The sequence below is a fragment of the Paralichthys olivaceus genome, chromosome 24, assembly GCF_024713975.1.
Source record: "Paralichthys olivaceus isolate ysfri-2021 chromosome 24, ASM2471397v2, whole genome shotgun sequence".
Classification (NCBI taxonomy): domain Eukaryota; kingdom Metazoa; phylum Chordata; class Actinopteri; order Pleuronectiformes; family Paralichthyidae; genus Paralichthys; species Paralichthys olivaceus.
Window position 1 is genome coordinate 12,325,198 of NC_091116.1, and position 18,026 is coordinate 12,343,223.

Below are 18,026 nucleotides of genomic sequence, written 5' to 3' on the forward strand. Positions count from 1 at the left end.
GTTTAGAAAATGGCGTCTTTCTTTCCCTCTTGTCCGTTAATGTGTATTTTGCTTTATGACTTTGCCTCTCGGGCTTTTCAGTAACTAGGTCAAACAAAGCCGTGGCCCCTGGTGTAAACAAGATGTGACACAGCAACAGCTGCGGCCTCGGCTGCAGCAGCGACCGCTGACGTGCAGATGGACGGCCAATAGAAAGGCACGGAGGAAAATGTGGCGCCGCAGAGCTCAGCTTGTTCAGTGATTACTTCAGGTAATAAAAGTGGATGTTTCCCCCTGAAGTTTGACTTTGAGTTGTGAGCTGCTGCAAGTCGACACTGGAGCTGAGACGTGCAATCACATTGTAACTGTTGCTGAGCGTGTCCCTGCATGTGTGAGTTGTGAAAACGTTCTGTGTCTGGATGACATTTATAAAACTGAAACCATAAAAAGAGAACAGTGATCGCACACAAATGTCATTTTCTCATTAATAATAGTTGTAATTTATTTATAATGCAGTCGACAATACAAAGATACAAAGTGCTTCATAAATAAAAGAAGTAAAAATACATGAAAAAACAACATAGAACTAAGTACAAGTTAAAACAATCTGAATGTTTTTAGAAGTACCGTCTCCAGGAACTGTGATGTTGTAATAAAACAAAGTGTTGCAATGAAAAGCAATTTGATGATCACACAACAATAGAGCACAAATAAAATAATCAAATGTTACAGATAAGAAAAGTGTGAATGAAATAAAACATTAAAATGATAAAGAAGAAGAGTCAGTGAGAGCAGAACTAGATAAATACAGGATGACTCCCCTCTACTGGTGGCTTTGTGGAACTGTAGATGTTCTCAAATAGTAATCTGAGAACATGACACTATATTTATCTGTGTGGTTTTTAAAGTGTTTAAAAACATCAGATGACAGAATTCAACCCTGAGTAATCAAACCTGCATCACACAGTGTTTGTAGACAACACACAACAGGTGCGTTTCAGATAAGACTCTATTAATCCTGAGGGAAATTCAACGACAATAGAATATAAATATTATAGAATACAGTGAAAATATGAGTGAACATTTAAATAAAGGTGTAACGTGCATTTTTAAATTAAATACAAAATATTTAAAGTGTATACAGAGTGATGCAGAACCCGTGGCAACTTAGTAAACAACAATAGAAATGAGAATAAAATAACCGCGATGAAACAGTGTGTTTCATCACGGTTTGTGTTTTTCATTGAATGTGTGCGTTGTTTTTTTGCGGCGAAGAACAAAAGTGTCTTGAACCAGAAATATCCTCGTGATGGACTTCGGACTTTAATCTTGGTTTTTTCAGCCTGAAAGAAAAAACCCTCGGGTCTCGTGCATTTTCTAGATGAAGATTCAAATCCCAGGAGAGCTGGTTCCTTCTGGGCCTTTAACTTGATTGTTGCTCCTCAAGTCAGGATTAATCCTGCTGGGAAATCCAACTAATTCAAACTAGAGGCCTTTTTTTTTTTTTTTATAATTCTCAGAGTAATGTGAAATAAGTGGACAAACTGGATTCTGATGAAAACTTCTGTGAAGTCAAAGTGCAGGTGAGGCCCAGCTCACCTGGACAGGCCAGGGTTGAGGTCATGTGCTTCTCCAGCAGTCATGTGACCTCAGGGTTTCAGGCCTGGCCTACTTTTCTACCAGCAACAAGGATGTTTCCTGTCTCAACATCTGACTGGTGCGTTTGTCTGCGTGTGAGATGTGGAGAACAACCAATGCCTGAATCAGACACTGTGGAAGTTTGAGTGGAGATAAACTCTGCTCACGTGTTCCATGTCGTTAAACAGCTGCACCAATGCACGTGCACGGGATGGTGCCTTCACTGACAGAGGATGGTGCCTTCGCGGACAGCTGCGGAAACGTCTCTCTTCGGGAATCCGCGGGGCATGTTTCACTTTAAACTTCCGCTGAACCGGTTTCCTTTAACGTGTTTACATCTGGTTTCAACACGACAATGCCGACCGGAGCCTCTTCTTGTTTTCTGTGGGATTAAAACCTGCGAGCTGAGATGAAATGAAAACGCCTGTTTTCCGACTGGACCTGAACGTTACACGATAATAATAAACAATATTAACTGTGTGTAATTACTATCACACTAATACTGATCAGTGCTGCTGAAATACTCACAGTACTTTCATGCAGGTTGGCCTCAACACCTTTGCAGATACTTTCTCTCTCAGATATTCGCAGTATCCGTTATAATAAAGTATTTCCAGAGTAGTTCTCTGCAGCAGCACCTGCACACACTTCAGCTCGGACCCCCGCGGCTGCAGCTCTCATTGGCTGAGCTGCAGGTTTCCTCGTGTTATCAAACGCCAGTAGATCCGGTCGTGTCTGGGTGACGCGCCGCTGCCTTCGCTCCCGTCGAGGTGCGGACACCTGAAGGGAAACCGGAATGTCCGCAGACACCGGGCACAGACTCAAGTCCATGGCCGCTGCCAGCTCCCTGCCCCGGCTCCTCTTGTGGTGAGTCCCGCTGCTGCTCCTGCTGCTCCATCATGTGCTTTCAATGCCGAGAAGTTTGAATGAGCAGGGAGGTGAGAATACAGGGATACTGAAGTAACTGTGACGCAAAGCTACTCAAAGTACTTCATAGTATCTGCACAAGTAGTTTAAGTAAAGCAGAAGTATAGTTTATTCCACATTAAAGTAAGAGAAACAGGCTGAATTGTGTTCTCTAGTAGGGCTTGTTGCACTTAAACTGCACAACTAAAGTACTTCATACTATTTGTACAAGTCATTAAACATGTACTAAAACTAAATAGTGTTAAAACTTTATTGTCCCCAGGGAGAAGTTTGGTTTCACAGTTTGTTGAAAGTTGAATTACTTCAAAGTATTTTTACACAGGAAGTTTAGGAAGCACCAAGTGGTTCAAGGCTTGTAAACGTAAGAAATGGGTTTTTATTCCACACAAAGTACTTCAGAGTATCTGTGCAAGTAGTTGGAGATGCAATTATTTCAAAGATACTCTGCGTTGTATCTTCTCTTTGTGAATTAAAATGCTGGAAGTCCCAGAAACTTCTCAAACTCAGTGAGAACAAAAATGAGGTGATTCTCTTTGTTCTACCGAAGCATATTCCAAGTCGTCTGGGGTCCCTGCTGTCAGACTGGTTCACAGGATCAGATAAGATCCTTCAGTCATTTATTGCATTAAGAGGTGAGAAACCACTTCACAGCTTCATGGTTCAGCTCTGGAACTCTCTGCCTGAGGATGAGAGGCTCACAGATTCAGTGACATCTTTTAAATCACCAATCGTCTTTTTAGGAAAGAGTTTTATTGGCTCATTGTTGTTCGGGGTTTTATTTGATTTGAATCTTGTACCGTTGACTGATTTTATTTGCCTCTTTCATTCTTTATCTTGTTTTAACTTTGTGAAGCACTTTGTTTTGCAAAGTGCCGTATAATTAAAGTTAATTATTATGTATTATGGTCAGAATCTTCCTAATGAGGCCTCATGCCAGTGGCTTTCTGCTCCAGGTGCCCTTTTCTCTGGGACTCCAAACCCCCCTGGATGTGCTCCTGCTCCATTCTAATAACTTTTTGGAAAGATTTGTTTTGCAGCATAAAATTTGAAATATGTCCTTTTCTGGGAAATGCTGGGGGGCGGGGGGGGATCCTCCACTGCAGGTAAACCGTTAGTGACAGGCTGGGGGTCTGCAGGGGGCACAGTCTGCATAACTGACCTGGTTGTCCCATTCCAAGCATTCAGAAGGAGGCCGCTTGTGTTTGGCCCCCCACAGTTATTGTTGAGGTTTACCCCCCCCATCGCTCACAATGACAAAAAGAAAATAAAGTGCCTGTGCACTGACGCAATAGATACTTACTGCATTTCTAACTGTGTTCCAGCTGGTTAACCCCACTGCTGCAGCTCGGCCACAAACGCAGGCTGGAGGAAAGTGACATGTACGACCTTCTTCCAGAGTTTCAGTCGGACGCACTCGGAGAGACGCTGCAGAGGTATAGTGACACACCTGTACATGTTCATTCACACACGTGTGTTGAAACCTTCATACGTCTTGATGTTTCCAGGGCAGCTGATGTCACCTGCAACATGTGACATCACTTAAAACCCATTGTACAGTATATATAATATATATGTATGTATAAGTGATTTCAGAATTGGATATTGTTTACTCATGCAGCAGTAATCAGTACTGTTAGAATTCAAAAGTACTCTTTGTCCATTGGCCGTCAGATAACTGCAGGTTTTCTCGATCACCCAGCGCCGGTTACAACATTTATTGTCTTCAAATGAATTGACTTGTAATTAACATGTACTGATATTAAACCGGGGGTGAACCGGGTTGTCATAGCAACACCACTAAAGCAGTTCTGGTTTGACGGTGAGCGTCCATCACGTGTTCTTTGTCTCAGGTTGTGGGATCATGAAGTCAGGATGTCCACGAAGGAACTTCGGAAACCAAACTTCACCAGAATTCTGATTCAGCGCTACGGGACGCAGTTTGCTCTGGTTGGGTTGATTGGATTTTCAATGGTATGTTGTCGCTATTTTGCCAGATTAGCAAACAGCACTGGAACCAGAGGGTTGAGGTACAATAAAATAACATTTTAGACAAAAGCTTAATGATAAGGAATCAGAATGTAAATCCTCAGTTAGTCATCGGTTGTGTTTACGTTGGATCCTGTGAGCTGCAAGATTCTTTATTTGACGTTATGACTTCTTTTCACGAGAATTAGAAGCAAGGTTGTGTCTAATGCAGTTTTTCCCGCGTGCAGCATCAGTATTGTGTGTATTTCTGTCTCATTGTCTAATGTGTACTTTTTTGTCGCTGTCTTTGTCCTGAAGGAGGCCATTAAAGTGCTCCAGCCACTTTTCCTGGGGAAAATAATCCTGTACTTTGAGAATTACACCCCAGACGACAGCAGGAGTCTGTACATGGTGTATGGTTACGCCGCTGCAATGTGTCTCTCCACCTTTGGACTGACTTTCCTCCAGCACATCTACTACTACTACCTCCAGATCACGGGCATGAAGATGCGAGTGGCCACGTGTCACATGATTTACAGGAAGGTGGGTGAAGGTTCAGATTCTGTGGATTGCTCGTCCTGGAAATATTCCATATGTCACCTGACGTGCGTCATCTCTCTCCTCAGGCTCTGAGTCTCAGCAGTGAATCCATGGGACAAACCACCACTGGACAAATCGTGAACCTGATTTCAAATGACGCCAACCGCCTCGATGAGGTAACGTGTGAGACACGGCGACAAACATCAAATGTTACATGTTGATCATGCAGAATGTTCTCATGTTCATTTCCTCTATGATTGATCATGATTGAATCTTTACCATGTGACCTTGATCATGCTGAATCCGGTGCACCTGATTGAATCTTGACCTGATTGCCTCAACTAAGGCATCGTTTGCCTGATGTCCTCAGAAGATCCTGACCTTTTGTTAAGAAACAACCTCAGCCAGAGGGGGAGGAACGAGCCACATGTATCAAGAGAAAGAACAGCTTCCCATCGGCGTGCATATTACAAACTAACCTTTGTCTTGTGTATCATGCTCTGAGCATTACAGTGTGACAGTACTGTAAGAGATATTTGTCTCGTTCCTCGTTGTCAGAGTGGGATTGCAGAACTGCCATGACAATCTCCTGCGGTTTTCTCAGTTCATTCAGACGTTCTGCAGACTTCAAACTTAGGGGCTGGACGGGGAAAGTCTGGAGGGTCTCCCTCTGGTATTTTCGTCCACACATACATTCCACACATACCGGAGAATGTCTGGAGCGTCTCCAGTGCTCAGTGCATGTCTGAACTTTGGGTCTGTTGATAAGGTCGTCATATGTGCATCAGTCTGATTTGGTAACTTTGATAGTTTTTGTCTGTTTGTACACAAATGTTAATATGTCAAAGTTGTTGTGACTCATGATGAACCGTTGTTTCTGTAGATTACACTCAATCTGCACTACCTGTGGCTGGGACCTCTGCAGGCGATGGTGATCATCGTTTTCCTTTGGTATGAGATCGGCCAGTCGTGTCTGGCAGGCGTGGCAGCCATCGCCCTCATGATGCCTGTGCAGACCTGGTTTGGAAAACTCTTTGGGATTTTCAGGTAGGAAATAATAACTACGACGCATTTAAAATCATCCGTCCCCTAATTCAGTGCGATGTTAAATAAGGTCATTGAATGAGTTCTTCCCTGACACATATCACATCCCTTGTGAACACATCACCTTCTTGGCAGAGGAATCTTAAAAGACACTGGGAGAGTCGGAGTCTCTGCCAAGACTCTGAAAGATAGATCTAAAAGTTAATGACTACTTCCTTGGCCCATGTCTTTCCAGCAAGTTCCAACACAGCTGGGTGAGAGGTCTTTACATAATCCTGCTGAAAACAAACCAGCACAAACAGGGATGAACAACATCAAACTATGACTTATTTTTAAAGAAGCGAATGAATTGACATGTACACTTTTTATTTTCTGCAGGAGCAGGACGATCGTCCTCACTGACGACAGAATTCGTTTCATGAACGAAGTGGTGTCCGGCATCAGGATCATCAAGATGTACGCCTGGGAGAAACCTTTCTCCGCTCTGGTGACTGAAGTCAGAAGGTAAAAATAAAAGAGTTTCTGTCCTTCTGGATCCAAAATATTGAACTAATCTAAACTCTGAAAACCTCTCTCCCCCTCTCTCTCCTCTGTCATCAAATGTTCTCAAAGGACAGAAGCTCTGCCTGAAGGTTTCTCTTTGTTTTGTTTAAACAGTGACTTTTTAGAATGTTTCAAAAGTTTGAGGAAAACAATTGAAAACTGGAGAGTGGGGGGGGAGTGATAATGAAAGATAGTGAAGCTGTAACACGCCCGTCTATACATCTCCAGTTACACAACACCTCCTTTCTAAGAAATCATTCACCTGAGGTTAAATCACAGAGACGCTCATGCCAACACTCTGTGTGTGTTTAACCCGTGATGGATATTTACAGTTTCCGCAGTTTCCGACATGAAGCTTCCTCCATCTTCTTTAATGCTTATTAACTGAAGTTATGTGTCTGGACCACATGCACACACACGCTAGATCTAAGCTTTTAAAAATATCCTACATGCAAACATTCACACTCCAGCCTTATTTTATGATACTTAACAAACCACCTTCGTTTGGAGAGGGCTGATGGTGTTTAACAAAAATGTTTAACTTAAATTCTTCCTTTTCTTCATGCACTTAGATCCAGTTCTTTAATCCCCAACACTTGTCTTTATTTGTTGTCTTCTGTTCCCAGGAAAGAAATCAGTCAGATCCTGAAGAGCTCATATCTACGAGGACTCAACATGGCGTCCTTCTTTGCCAGCAGCAAGATCATCGTCTTCGTCACCTTCACCGTCTACGTCCTGCTGGGAAACACCATCACAGCCAGCACAGTGTTTGTCACCGTGTCCCTCTACGGAACAATCAAGCTCACAGTCACGCTGTTCTTCCCTCTGGCTGTGGAGAAGTTGTCAGAGACGATAGTCAGCATCCGGAGGATCCAGGTATTTCAGTTCAAAATGAAACTCCACGAACTTCATTTGTCATTTCAACATTATCTCTCCAGGAAACTCTATGATCCCTGAGTAGAAGTTGCTGAAACTGTTTCTGCTCAAGCGTGTTAATTACCGGAGCTTCCAAGAAAAATCACATAACCATTGTGAACAGTGTCCCAGTTTCCAGGAACGAAGGAGGTTACGTGACGTTAGGCTGATGCAGGCGATAATGATCAAACCTCTGAGTGACTGGTTACAGGACTGTGCCAAACATTGATTTAAAAACGCTGCTGTTACATGTTGGTACCTTACCTCATGTTTATGTTGCACGCCAGTGACACCTGGTGGCATAATGTCTTCATTGTCCGTCCATACCTCATTGGTATGTGAGCACTATGTTCAAGAACGCCTCAGAGGAAATTCACTTCTACTTAGAGCTGAGCAGAATTGTGTGCGTCTGTTTGAACATAACCTGTGTCTGACCTTTCAGAGGAGTTCGAATCAGTGATTCCCTGACAAACATTTCACTGATATCATAAATGTGATTTTCAAGATTTATTTGCCGTCGTGGTTAAGTTAAGACCAAACTGCAGTAAACACACTGTGGGTTCAGTGGTGATGTCTGTGTGTTGATTCACCTCCTCCCAGAATTTCCTCCTGCTCCAAGAGGTTGAGAGAAAAACCTCAGGGCTGCCTCTGGATGAAAAGAATCCCATCTCCATTGAGATTGAGAAGATGACCTGCTACTGGGATAAGGTGAATACTTCAAATACTATGATACTTCATGGAGTAATGGGTTATAAATATTGTTCTCAAGGGTCGGGCTCAGAATGAGCACTTTGGGATTTGACATGATACGACACAGGTTGTGTTTCTCTAAGTATGTGGGGTTTGTTTGTTCCTGTCAGAGTTTGGATGCTCCATCGCTCCAGAATGTCTCTGTCGCTGTGAAGTCGCACCAACTTCTAACTGTGATTGGACCAGTGGGTTCTGGAAAGGTCAGTACACCTGAACGAGATGAGGAACACACGAGGAGAAAAATGAATCGTGTGGATTTTACAATCTGGGAATTGAAATAACGTTTACATCTCGTTGTGATAAGAATATTTATATTTATATTTGCGTTTGATTATGACTGTATTTATATGCGTTGCTTAAAATGTTGCTGCCACAAAGAATTGTGGGATGGCACTCTCTACTTTCCTTTTATAAAGGTAGTCTGGTGTTTCCTGAGCTAAAGGAAAAAATGAATTTCCTTTCCTTAAGGTTTTCAAACAGCTCTTATTGTGAAGACAGCTAAAATACTCCTGAGTGAAATTAAGTACTTGAACGTACGTCCCTTCGTTGATTCTAATCACTATTCTATTAACTCCCGTGTTTCCACCAGTCATCGCTGCTGAGTGCGATCCTGAGAGAGCTGCCTCACGACACCGGGACGCTGGAGGTCAAAGGTCAGCTGTCCTACGTATCCCAGCAGCCCTGGGTGTTCCCAGGGACCATCCGGAGCAACATCCTGTTTGGGGGAGAACTCAACCCCCAGAAGTATGAGAGGGTCCTCAGAGGCTGCGCTCTGAAGAAGGTGAGAAATAACAACTGCTGCACAGCCACTGATGCACAATCCAAAACACAACTGTCAATATCTCACTTTCTTGCACGGACATGTCTTTGAGAGGGTTCACTGTGTTTGAGTGCAGGACCTGGAGCTGCTCCCGGATGGAGACCTGACACTGATCGGAGACCGAGGCGCTACACTCAGCGGGGGGCAGAAAGCTCGAATCAACCTGGCGAGGTGCAGTAACAACGAGCATGTGCACATTATTCAGAGGGAACATTTGTTAGAATTAAAGCAGATTTGGAAAAATCTGTGTGTGTGTGTGTGTGTGTGTGGTGGGAATGCCGTCTCTCTTTTCTCTCACCATCTCACTCCTCCTCCACCTGTCGCTCCTCATTCTCCCCCGTCACTCACCACTCTCTCCTCATGAATGTGTCTTCCTGTCCAGTGTGCACTTATAAATCTGCACACACCCCCATGTGTGTTTTATTTTCAGGGCTGTGTATCAGGATGCAGATATCTACCTCCTGGACGACCCCTTAAGTGCCGTGGATGCTGAGGTCGGGAAACATCTTTTCGAGCAGTGAGTCTCCACCAGATTTTCCAAATTGTTTATTGAAGAATAACAGATGTTGTGATGCACCAGTGGAATATTAATGCTGTTTTAAATGTGTCCATCCATCAGGTGTATCTGTGGCCTGCTGAAGAACAAGTCTCGTATCCTGGTCACCCACCAGCTGCAGCATCTCAAGCCAAACGACCAGGTTCTGGTCCTCAAAGAGGTTTGTGCCCCAACAAGAGAAGAGAAACCTGCCAATTACAAATACGTGCTTTTAGTGTGAGAGGATAAATGGGTTGGAAATCTCCAAAACAACAAAAATATTGAAAAATGCCTATTTTCAAGAAGTGAAAAAAAAAAATCCTGGATCTGCACCAAATTAAAAAAAGAATCTCTGTTGCCGAGGTAACAGATGAGCCCACCTTGTGCAGTGTTTATTCAATAGTTCTACTTTATTCAGACGTTAAACACAACATATGTGTGTGTGTGTGTCTCTCAGGGTCACGTCATGGCGCAGGGAACCTACAAGGAGCTGCACTCGTCCGGACTGGACATGATGTCGCTGATGAGGAGCGACGAGGAGCAGTGGCCCCCGTCAGGTGACTCAGACAAACTGTCGCTGCGCAGCCAGAGGACAAACTGCTCTCACAGCAGCCTCCTGCCGCCAGAGAGCCACCTGACAAACCAGCTCCCTGTGGGTACATTCTCAAAATGAATCTGAACGTCCAAAAGTATTGGAGCATTGTTTTACCACCATTCCAATCAGTTCATGTGTGATTTTAACAATTCATTGAATGATGGTTTAAAATGTGGATCAGTAATGACTTGTTTTTCAGGATGAAACAGTCGGCACCGTGGCAGAGGAAACACGAGAAGAAGGAGACGTCAGTGGCCACGTTTACCTCAAGTACTTCACTGCCGGCTCCAGCCTCCTGGTCCTACTGGTCATAGTCCTGCTCAGTGTCGTAGCTGAGGTAAGATACATATAGGTCGTATAAGATGTGGCTCAGAGGCCTCGAACATTCACACTTCAAACAATGAAGCCGTTCTGTGGAGAGAAAGTCGACTTTCTGTTCTGGTATTGAAGCAGGAAGAAGAACAACGAAGAAAGACATCAAGAATTAGAGAAATCTAAAATAAAGATTTCTAATGCATAATACACACTTACTTCCTGCTCCTACACCCAATTATTTGTATTACATACTGTTTGTGTATTGCTTACAATCCCTCCCTAAACCTTTCAACCACAGGTTTTGTTTCAGCCACAAAACGTCCACTGAAAGCAAACTGCACTTTGTTTCCAATTACAGGTTGCGTACATTCTTCAGGACTGGTGGCTCGTATACTGGTGAGCACTTCATCAGAGTAGTTTCCTCATTTATACGGATGTTGGTCTTAGTTTCAGCATTTGCTGTTAGTCTGATGTGTTCATCTTGTCCCCTGACAGGGCGAGAGCCAAGTGTTTGAACAGCACAGCCTCTGTTAGCTTTGCAAATGGAATCAACTTGACTCACACAGATGAACAGTTCACGCTCACCTTTTACCTCAGCATTTACTCAGGTAACATGTCACAGTATTGTGTGAATAAAGTTGTAATATTATCTGGATAAATGTTTACAGAACGAATTTGTAAAGTTCTCTCAGATTATGGCCCTAGTATTCTGTCATATGATAAAGAGTAGCCCTGTTGTTTTTGTTTTCAGGTCTGACAGCAGCTGCCGTGATCTTTGGCTATGCCCGGAGTTTAGTGATCTTTCATGGGCTGGTGCGATCGGCTCAGACGCTTCACAACAGCATGTTCAACGCTGTCCTCCGCACGCCTGTTCACTTCTTTGACATCAACCCTATCGGTGCTCCTCACACAGAACTCACTTCCTGTCATAACTCTCTTGTTAAGCATGACTGAACCAGAGCAGTGAGCGCACAAGATGAACTCGTAACTGACTTTGCTCTTATCTTCGTTGTAGGAAGAATTCTCAACAGGTTTTCCAAAGACATCAGCCAGATGGACTCGATGTTACCCATCACCTTTGTGGACTTCTATCAGGTGAGCTTTCAGAACTATTTTCATTGACCGACTTTTATCAGTCTTATTTTTCTGAACCTCATCCCTCACTGTGTTGCTTTTAGTTATTTCTGCAGAATACCGGCGTGGTGGCGGTGGCAGTCTCGGTCATCCCTCTCATCCTGATCCCCATCATCCCTCTGATTCTTCTCTTCTTGTACTTGAGGCGTTTCTACCTCAGCACATCACGAGATGTCAAACGTCTGGAGTCTACAAGTATGTCCCTGTATTCCTGCCAGGATTATACTATGTAACTGTGCCAGGATTATACTATGGAAAAATGCTTGGAGGCAAAACTTGCTTCGTCATGTTTTCTGCAGCGCGCAGTCCCGTCTTGTCCCATCTGTCTACGTCTCTTCAAGGCCTGTGGACGATTCGAGCCTTCAGAGCTGAGGAGAGGTTAAAGAAGGCCTTCGATGCTCATCAGGACCTGCACTCAGGTTCACCTTCACTGTTTAACTTGCTGTTTTGATTTTTAAAGCTGATTTAAAGCTTGACTAATCACAATCAGACTCTGCTGTGCTCGGTAACATTGGAACTCTACTATGTTTGTGGTGCACAGTGTTTCTATGCTGTTTATTTATATGTTCTTTTCTCCATTTCCTAGAGGCATGGTTTTTATTTCTGATGACCTCTCGCTGGTTTGCACTTTGCCTTGACAGCATTTGTGCCATATTTATCACTTGCACAGCATTTGTTTGCATCTTCCTCAGAGACGGTGAGGATCTTATATGCACACAGACATTATTACTATACTTTGTTGTCTTTTGGACGAGTGTTTTATGCCATATTTAGTTAAAACGGCATAAAAACAGATGGTATGTCTTATAAAACCTCATTAAAACATTGGCATCCAAAATATCAAAACGCGACAGCATAGTATTGTGTCTAAAACTGCATGAACACATTATAGTCTTGAAAATCTTAACAAAAACCTACTACAATGGTCTTAATGTGGTACAGCCAGTTACAAGCTTCACTTATTAATCTTGGGCCGATGGTTCAAGTCTTGCAATGTTCAGTAGTAATGATTTTTTCATTGGTACTTGATGCAAGTAGTTAAAGGTGCCCAGAAGCATCACATTGAGAAGTCCGTGCTCCCCTCATAGTGTAGAGGCTGTCACAGGTTTTGGATGCAGAAGGTTCTTGGCTTTTTTCTTAACTGAGCATTCACTGGAACATAGAGACTGCACGTTTGTTCCATTAGTCGTTGAGCTTCTTCTGTAGTGTTGAGAACTGTCACAGTTTTAGACAGAGAAGGTTCTTGGTTTGAAACAAATGTGAAACATCTTTGCTATGTTTTCCAAAGTGAACCTTCAGTGGAACATTAAAAAAATCATCCTTAAATCATTTTAATATTACATGCTAATGTTTAAAATAGGGGACGGCAGTAACAGGGATATAAAATAATTTTTAATCTAGTCTTATTGAATATTTTATCAAATGCTCAGTCATCATGAAAAAAATCACAGTAAGAGTCTGTCTGACTTGGTTTATTCCAAGTTCCCCTTCTCCATAAATCCCATTGGACTCCTCCTCTTCCTGTTGGCCAGTCGGTACTTCCTGGATCCGGAGCCCATAGATCTTCATGAGGTGAATCCTGTTTCAAATATCAACACAGTTATTCGATCTTCTGTGTGTTCGACGCGTCGCTGCACGTTTTTCATTGTTCACTTGTGTTTTAGAGGAAAACTCGTCTCATTAGTTCCTCACGTCAATGCTAAGCTAAGCTAGCATCACAAGCTAACCACACCTGTGTGAAATTCTCATGTAAAACACTTGATCACTTGTTTTGTCCGAAACTAAACTTGATCTACGTTTGGAAAAAGAGGATTTCTACTTATTTAGATTAATTCTATCAAAGAAGTTTAGTTATTCACAGTTTCAATCAAACAATAATACTATTTTAGTTTTTTTGGCTTCTCTGAGAAAAGTATGAACATTGTACTTTAATAAAATCCAAATAAAATCCTGTGGCTTTATTTTATATCTGAAATGTTTCAGAGAATTCAAATCACATCCGTTTTAAAGCTGTTGGAAAAAGTAAAGTGACCTTTATGACCAAGTTTAATAAATCTTGATAAAATGACTGAGTCAACTCGTCTGTAGGCTGCGACACTTTCCACCTCAGGTTGTTCGACCAAAGTAAAACTCTGAATATATGATTACTTTAAAAACAGCTGCAAGAACTTGAGAGCAAGAGCAGAAGCTTTGTTATATATACAAATATATATAATATATATACTAATACATATATATGTTGTGAGTGATGACTATTAAAACTTCAGTGTGTAAGATTTAGCTGAAAGGATCTATTGATATTTAACATAAAATAATCTTAGTGATGTTTTCACTGTTTCTTTTAAATTGTACAATTTTTTGTTTTCTTTGCCATTTATATTTAAATACTTTAAAGTACTTTATATTTAAATACTTTGTATTGCTTTATATTATTATACGAGTTTCCATGACAACTGAAGCTTAGTATGTCGTCTAAAATATTCTTTCATGTTTGGAAGGAGAGGCTGCAACACACAGCTTCACCACCAGATGTCACTAGAGTCTACACATTGTATCAACAGTGTTGTATCACCCAGCCCTACCAAACCCCAAATACACACATATATATATATATATGTGAAATCTACTTCAAATACGAATTAATGGCACAGCAGAGGCAATTTAAAATTGTCTGTCTGGTTGGAACATGCCAGCTTGTATGGGGATAACATGATCTTTCAATGAGTGATGGTTGCCACGAATTGGATCAAACAACATCTTAATAGCATCATATCGTGAGCTGGGCAGAATTTATGCCAAAATATCCAGGACACAAAAGCTTCCATCTTGTGCATTTGGAGCCAGAGTCTGCCACATCTTTTGGGGAGCAATCGTCGTTTATCTCGTCTTTTGGTCCAACTCGCTCTGTGCTGCTGTGAGAGGCCTTCAGCTTGAGACAGACAGCTGGAGATCTGCAGGAAATAAGAGTCACAGTTAGTCAGGGTTGTGTTCTCCATCAATTCACACAGCTTAGTGTTTGTACAACTACAACTCACTGTGGATATTTGATGTTGAGTGATTTTTTTTCAGTTTTCAATCAAATGATATATATATATATATTTATATATATGTGTTTGGTACGGCTGGGCAATACAACACTATTGATACAATGTGTAGACTCTAGTGACATCTGGTGGTGAAGCTGTATGTTGCAGCCTCTCCCTCCAAACATGAAAGAATATTTTAGATGACAAACTAACCTATGACCAATTTTTCATATTTTAGACGACATGTCATAGTTTGTTTCCCAGCCTGAAGATACATCTCCAGATGTTTCCTCAGAGTCAACTGGACGTACTTTACTTAGTTTAGGACAAAACAAGTGATCAAGTGTTTACATGAGAATTTCACACACGCTCACTTTTCTTGGTTCATGTTTAAAAAGTGAAAAGTTTAGAAACAGCTTCTTTCTGCTCCAGACACAAGTTTCTCTCTTTCACTTCCCTTCACTGAACATGTGGTGCCAGGTGTGGTTATCTTGTGATGCTAGCTTAGCTTAGCATTGACGTGAGGAACTAATGAGACGAGTTTTCCTCTAAAACACAAGTGAACATTGAAAAATGTGCAGCGACACGTCGAACACACAGAAGATCTAATAACTGGGTTGATATTTGAAACAGTATTTACATCATGAAGATCTATGGGCTCCGGATCCAAGCAGCTCGGATCCAGGAAGTACCGACTGGCAAACAGGAAGAGGAGGAGTCCAATGGGATTAATGGAGAAGGGGAACTTGGAATATACCAAGTTAGACAGACTCGCGGGGGTGGAGTTTGTATATGTTTTTATTAGTAATTCTATTTAAAGATTGAATGAGTGATTTGTTAGTTTGAAGATATTTTCATAAATCAAATTAAAACCACACTAGACTTAATTAATATTCAATAAGAATAGATTAAAAATGATTTTATATCCCTGTTACTGCCGTCCCCTATTTTAAACATTAGCATGTAATATTAAAATGATGTAAGGAATAAAGCTCTGAGGTTAAGTTCTCTAACACTATGGGAGGAGCACAAAGACAAGACAGAGATAGCAACATTTGATCAGACAGCAATTGGCATTTCGTACAACCTGCATCTGCTAGCGTTTCATAACAGTGTTGAAAATAAATTGTACTTTGCAAACATTGAACCAACGTCCCAAGATGTGCCTGCTCTTTTTTTAGAGCATTTTATTGTTTCCATTGGTTACCAACAAAAAAAATGAGTTCGCTTTCCAAGAACCTCACGTCAGATTATCTATGAGGCAATGTTCTCTTACTGACTGGCTGAAACTACACACACTGACTAGTAGTCAGCTGTTCAATCATTTTGTTAGTTTGTAGTAGAAGACTAAATGCAGCATCTCATTTTCATTTTATTTTGTTGTGTTCAAAAGGGCTTGAGGCTGGAGCGGTGGGCCTAGTGCTCACTTATGTTGTGACACTAACGGGAAACTTCCAGTGGACCGTGAGGCAAAGTGCAGAGGTGGAGAACATGGTAAGCTGCTGTTTGTGCCTCCGGCTCAGTGTTGAGGTCAGACAGGATTATCTTCACAGATCCAAGGCCGTACCTCAGTGTTTTTGTGGAAGAACCTGTATGGTGGCGAGAGGGAGTTAGCGTTGACTTTTTAGAAACAGGCTGGAAGTTTGAAATCTTTCCACCCCTCAGATGACATCAGTGGAGAGGGTGGTGGAGTATACACAGCTAAAGAGTGAAGCATCCTGGGTAACCCAAAAGCAACCTCCTCCCGATTGGCCGAGTCAAGGAATGGTGACCTTCAACAAGTTAAACTTCTCCTACAGCTCCGGAGGACCAGTGGTCCTCAAAGACATCAGCATCACCTTCCAACCCAAAGAGAAGGTGAGATGTGCGAGTCTGGATAAAGCTACAGGCTGTTTTTTCATTGCACACGTTTGGAGATGATTATTTTTCTGTCCCCTCTGGGTGTCAGGTTGGTATCGTTGGGAGAACAGGTGCTGGGAAAAGCTCCCTGGTCTCAGCTCTGTTCCGTCTGGCAGAGCCTGAGGGAGAGATCTACATCGATGGGGTTCTCACCTCTGAGATCGGCCTCCATGACCTGCGCCAGAAGATGTCCATCATTCCTCAGGTAAGGGAAAGGATATGCTCACTTTGCCCCGCCTGTAAAATCGGATTTGTTTCTGAAATTTAGAAATACTGAATAATAACTGAATATCTGACTCTGCTCCGTGCTACAGGAACCAGTGCTGTTCACCGACAGCGTGAGGAAAAACCTGGACCCTTTCAGTCAGCACACTGATGAAGACCTGTGGACGGCTCTGGAGGAGGCAAGTGTCTAATCAGCTGCTTCAAGAGTTTGGTTAATCGTTGTTGCTCATGTTCACATCTCTGTGTTGTGTGCAGGTGCAGCTGAAGTCAGTGGTGGAGGAGCTGCCTGGTAAGTTGGAGATGGTTCTGGCTGAGTCGGGCTCTAACTTCAGCGTGGGTCAGAGGCAGCTGGTGTGTCTGGCCAGAGCGCTGCTGAGGAAGAACCGCATCCTCATCATCGACGAGGCCACGGCCAACGTGGACCCCAGGTACTAAACCACCGCGCTGCATCACACCGCACCGCATCTCTGGCTGGAGTTTTTTTAAATGATGTCTTCTCTTGTTGCCGTCGTCGTGCAGGACAGATGAACTGATCCAACACACCATACGAGACAAGTTCAGAGACTGCACCGTGCTCACCATCGCTCATCGACTCAACACCATCATAGACAGTGACCGGATACTGGTGAGTCCCCAATGTGTTTAAGATATGAAGCCAAATATTTCAGTGTTCAGTGATACATTTAAATTGTTGATTTACTCTGCTCTCAGGTTCTCGACAGCGGCACCATCCAGGAATTAGACAGGCCCTTCACCCTGCTACAAAACAAAGAGGGGGCTCTGTACAAAATGGTGCAGCAGATGGGTCCAGCTGAGGCGGCCGCCCTGCTCCAGTCAGCCAGACAGGTGAGGTGCACGTCTTCCTGTCTTTAACTCAATGTCTTCACCCAAGTGTTGAATATTAAAGTTTTGTTTCCATGTGTTTACAGGCATCACAGCCATCCTGAGAGCATTTTTAAACCAACACACTCCAGATGAAAGTGAACCTGAGAACAACTGAACTACCTGACGCTGTTTGTTTTAACACGACCAAATGCAAGAGAACTTGTTAAGGTCTGCAGTGACGACTGGATATTTCATTTTACTCAACAACTCGTTGATTGTTCAGACTTTCAGACACCTGTGGTCACAATTTCCTCTTTTGTTTTGATAAAGTTTTTCATGTGTAACTGAGTT

The 18,026-nt window shown here is 42.6% G+C and overlaps 1 protein-coding gene and 2 long non-coding RNA genes across 4 annotated transcripts; 1 reads left to right on the top strand and 2 right to left on the bottom strand.

The window, feature by feature from the left end:
- Positions 1 to 99: 99 nt before the first annotated feature.
- LOC138406963 (uncharacterized) lies at positions 100 to 2,437 on the bottom strand. The gene is made up of 2 exons (XR_011240353.1): positions 2,146 to 2,437; positions 100 to 2,058 (listed from the first exon to the last, which is right to left on the bottom strand). It is a non-coding gene; the product is annotated as an uncharacterized lncRNA (long non-coding RNA).
- LOC109634559 (ATP-binding cassette sub-family C member 4-like) lies at positions 2,056 to 18,023 on the top strand. Of its 2 annotated transcripts, XM_069520844.1 has the most exons (31): positions 2,056 to 2,484; positions 3,867 to 3,977; positions 4,395 to 4,515; positions 4,828 to 5,052; positions 5,136 to 5,225; positions 5,933 to 6,096; positions 6,472 to 6,597; positions 7,263 to 7,512; positions 8,152 to 8,259; positions 8,412 to 8,501; positions 8,891 to 9,082; positions 9,198 to 9,292; positions 9,552 to 9,638; positions 9,741 to 9,837; positions 10,114 to 10,308; positions 10,451 to 10,588; positions 10,925 to 10,962; positions 11,062 to 11,174; positions 11,318 to 11,464; positions 11,582 to 11,661; positions 11,745 to 11,895; positions 12,000 to 12,119; positions 12,287 to 12,397; positions 16,120 to 16,220; positions 16,392 to 16,583; positions 16,675 to 16,830; positions 16,940 to 17,029; positions 17,106 to 17,278; positions 17,370 to 17,475; positions 17,562 to 17,696; positions 17,780 to 18,023. In XM_069520844.1, exons 1-31 carry the CDS (start codon positions 2,414 to 2,416, stop codon positions 17,795 to 17,797), a joined length of 3,891 nt encoding a protein of 1,296 aa, XP_069376945.1. In that variant the 5' UTR covers positions 2,056 to 2,413; the 3' UTR covers positions 17,798 to 18,023. The 2 variants fall into 2 exon arrangements, with proteins under 2 accessions (XP_069376945.1, XP_069376946.1); XM_069520845.1 differs by lacking the exon at positions 12,287 to 12,397.
- On the bottom strand, positions 14,146 to 15,426 carry LOC138406964 (uncharacterized). Its single transcript, XR_011240354.1, has 2 exons — positions 15,367 to 15,426; positions 14,146 to 14,651 (listed from the first exon to the last, which is right to left on the bottom strand). It is a non-coding gene; the product is annotated as an uncharacterized lncRNA (long non-coding RNA).
- Positions 18,024 to 18,026: the final 3 nt, after the last annotated feature.

Excerpts from the sequence above, each read along its gene's own strand:
- LOC109634559 (XM_069520844.1), top strand. The coding sequence starts at position 2,414 with ATGTCCGCAGACACCGGGCACAGACTCAAGTCCATGGCCGCTGCCAGC. Across the intron at positions 8,260-8,411 it reads TGACCTGCTACTGGGATAAG|AGTTTGGATGCTCCATCGCT; the intron begins GTGAATACTTCA and ends TGTTCCTGTCAG. Across the intron at positions 8,502-8,890 it reads GACCAGTGGGTTCTGGAAAG|TCATCGCTGCTGAGTGCGAT; the intron begins GTCAGTACACCT and ends TGTTTCCACCAG.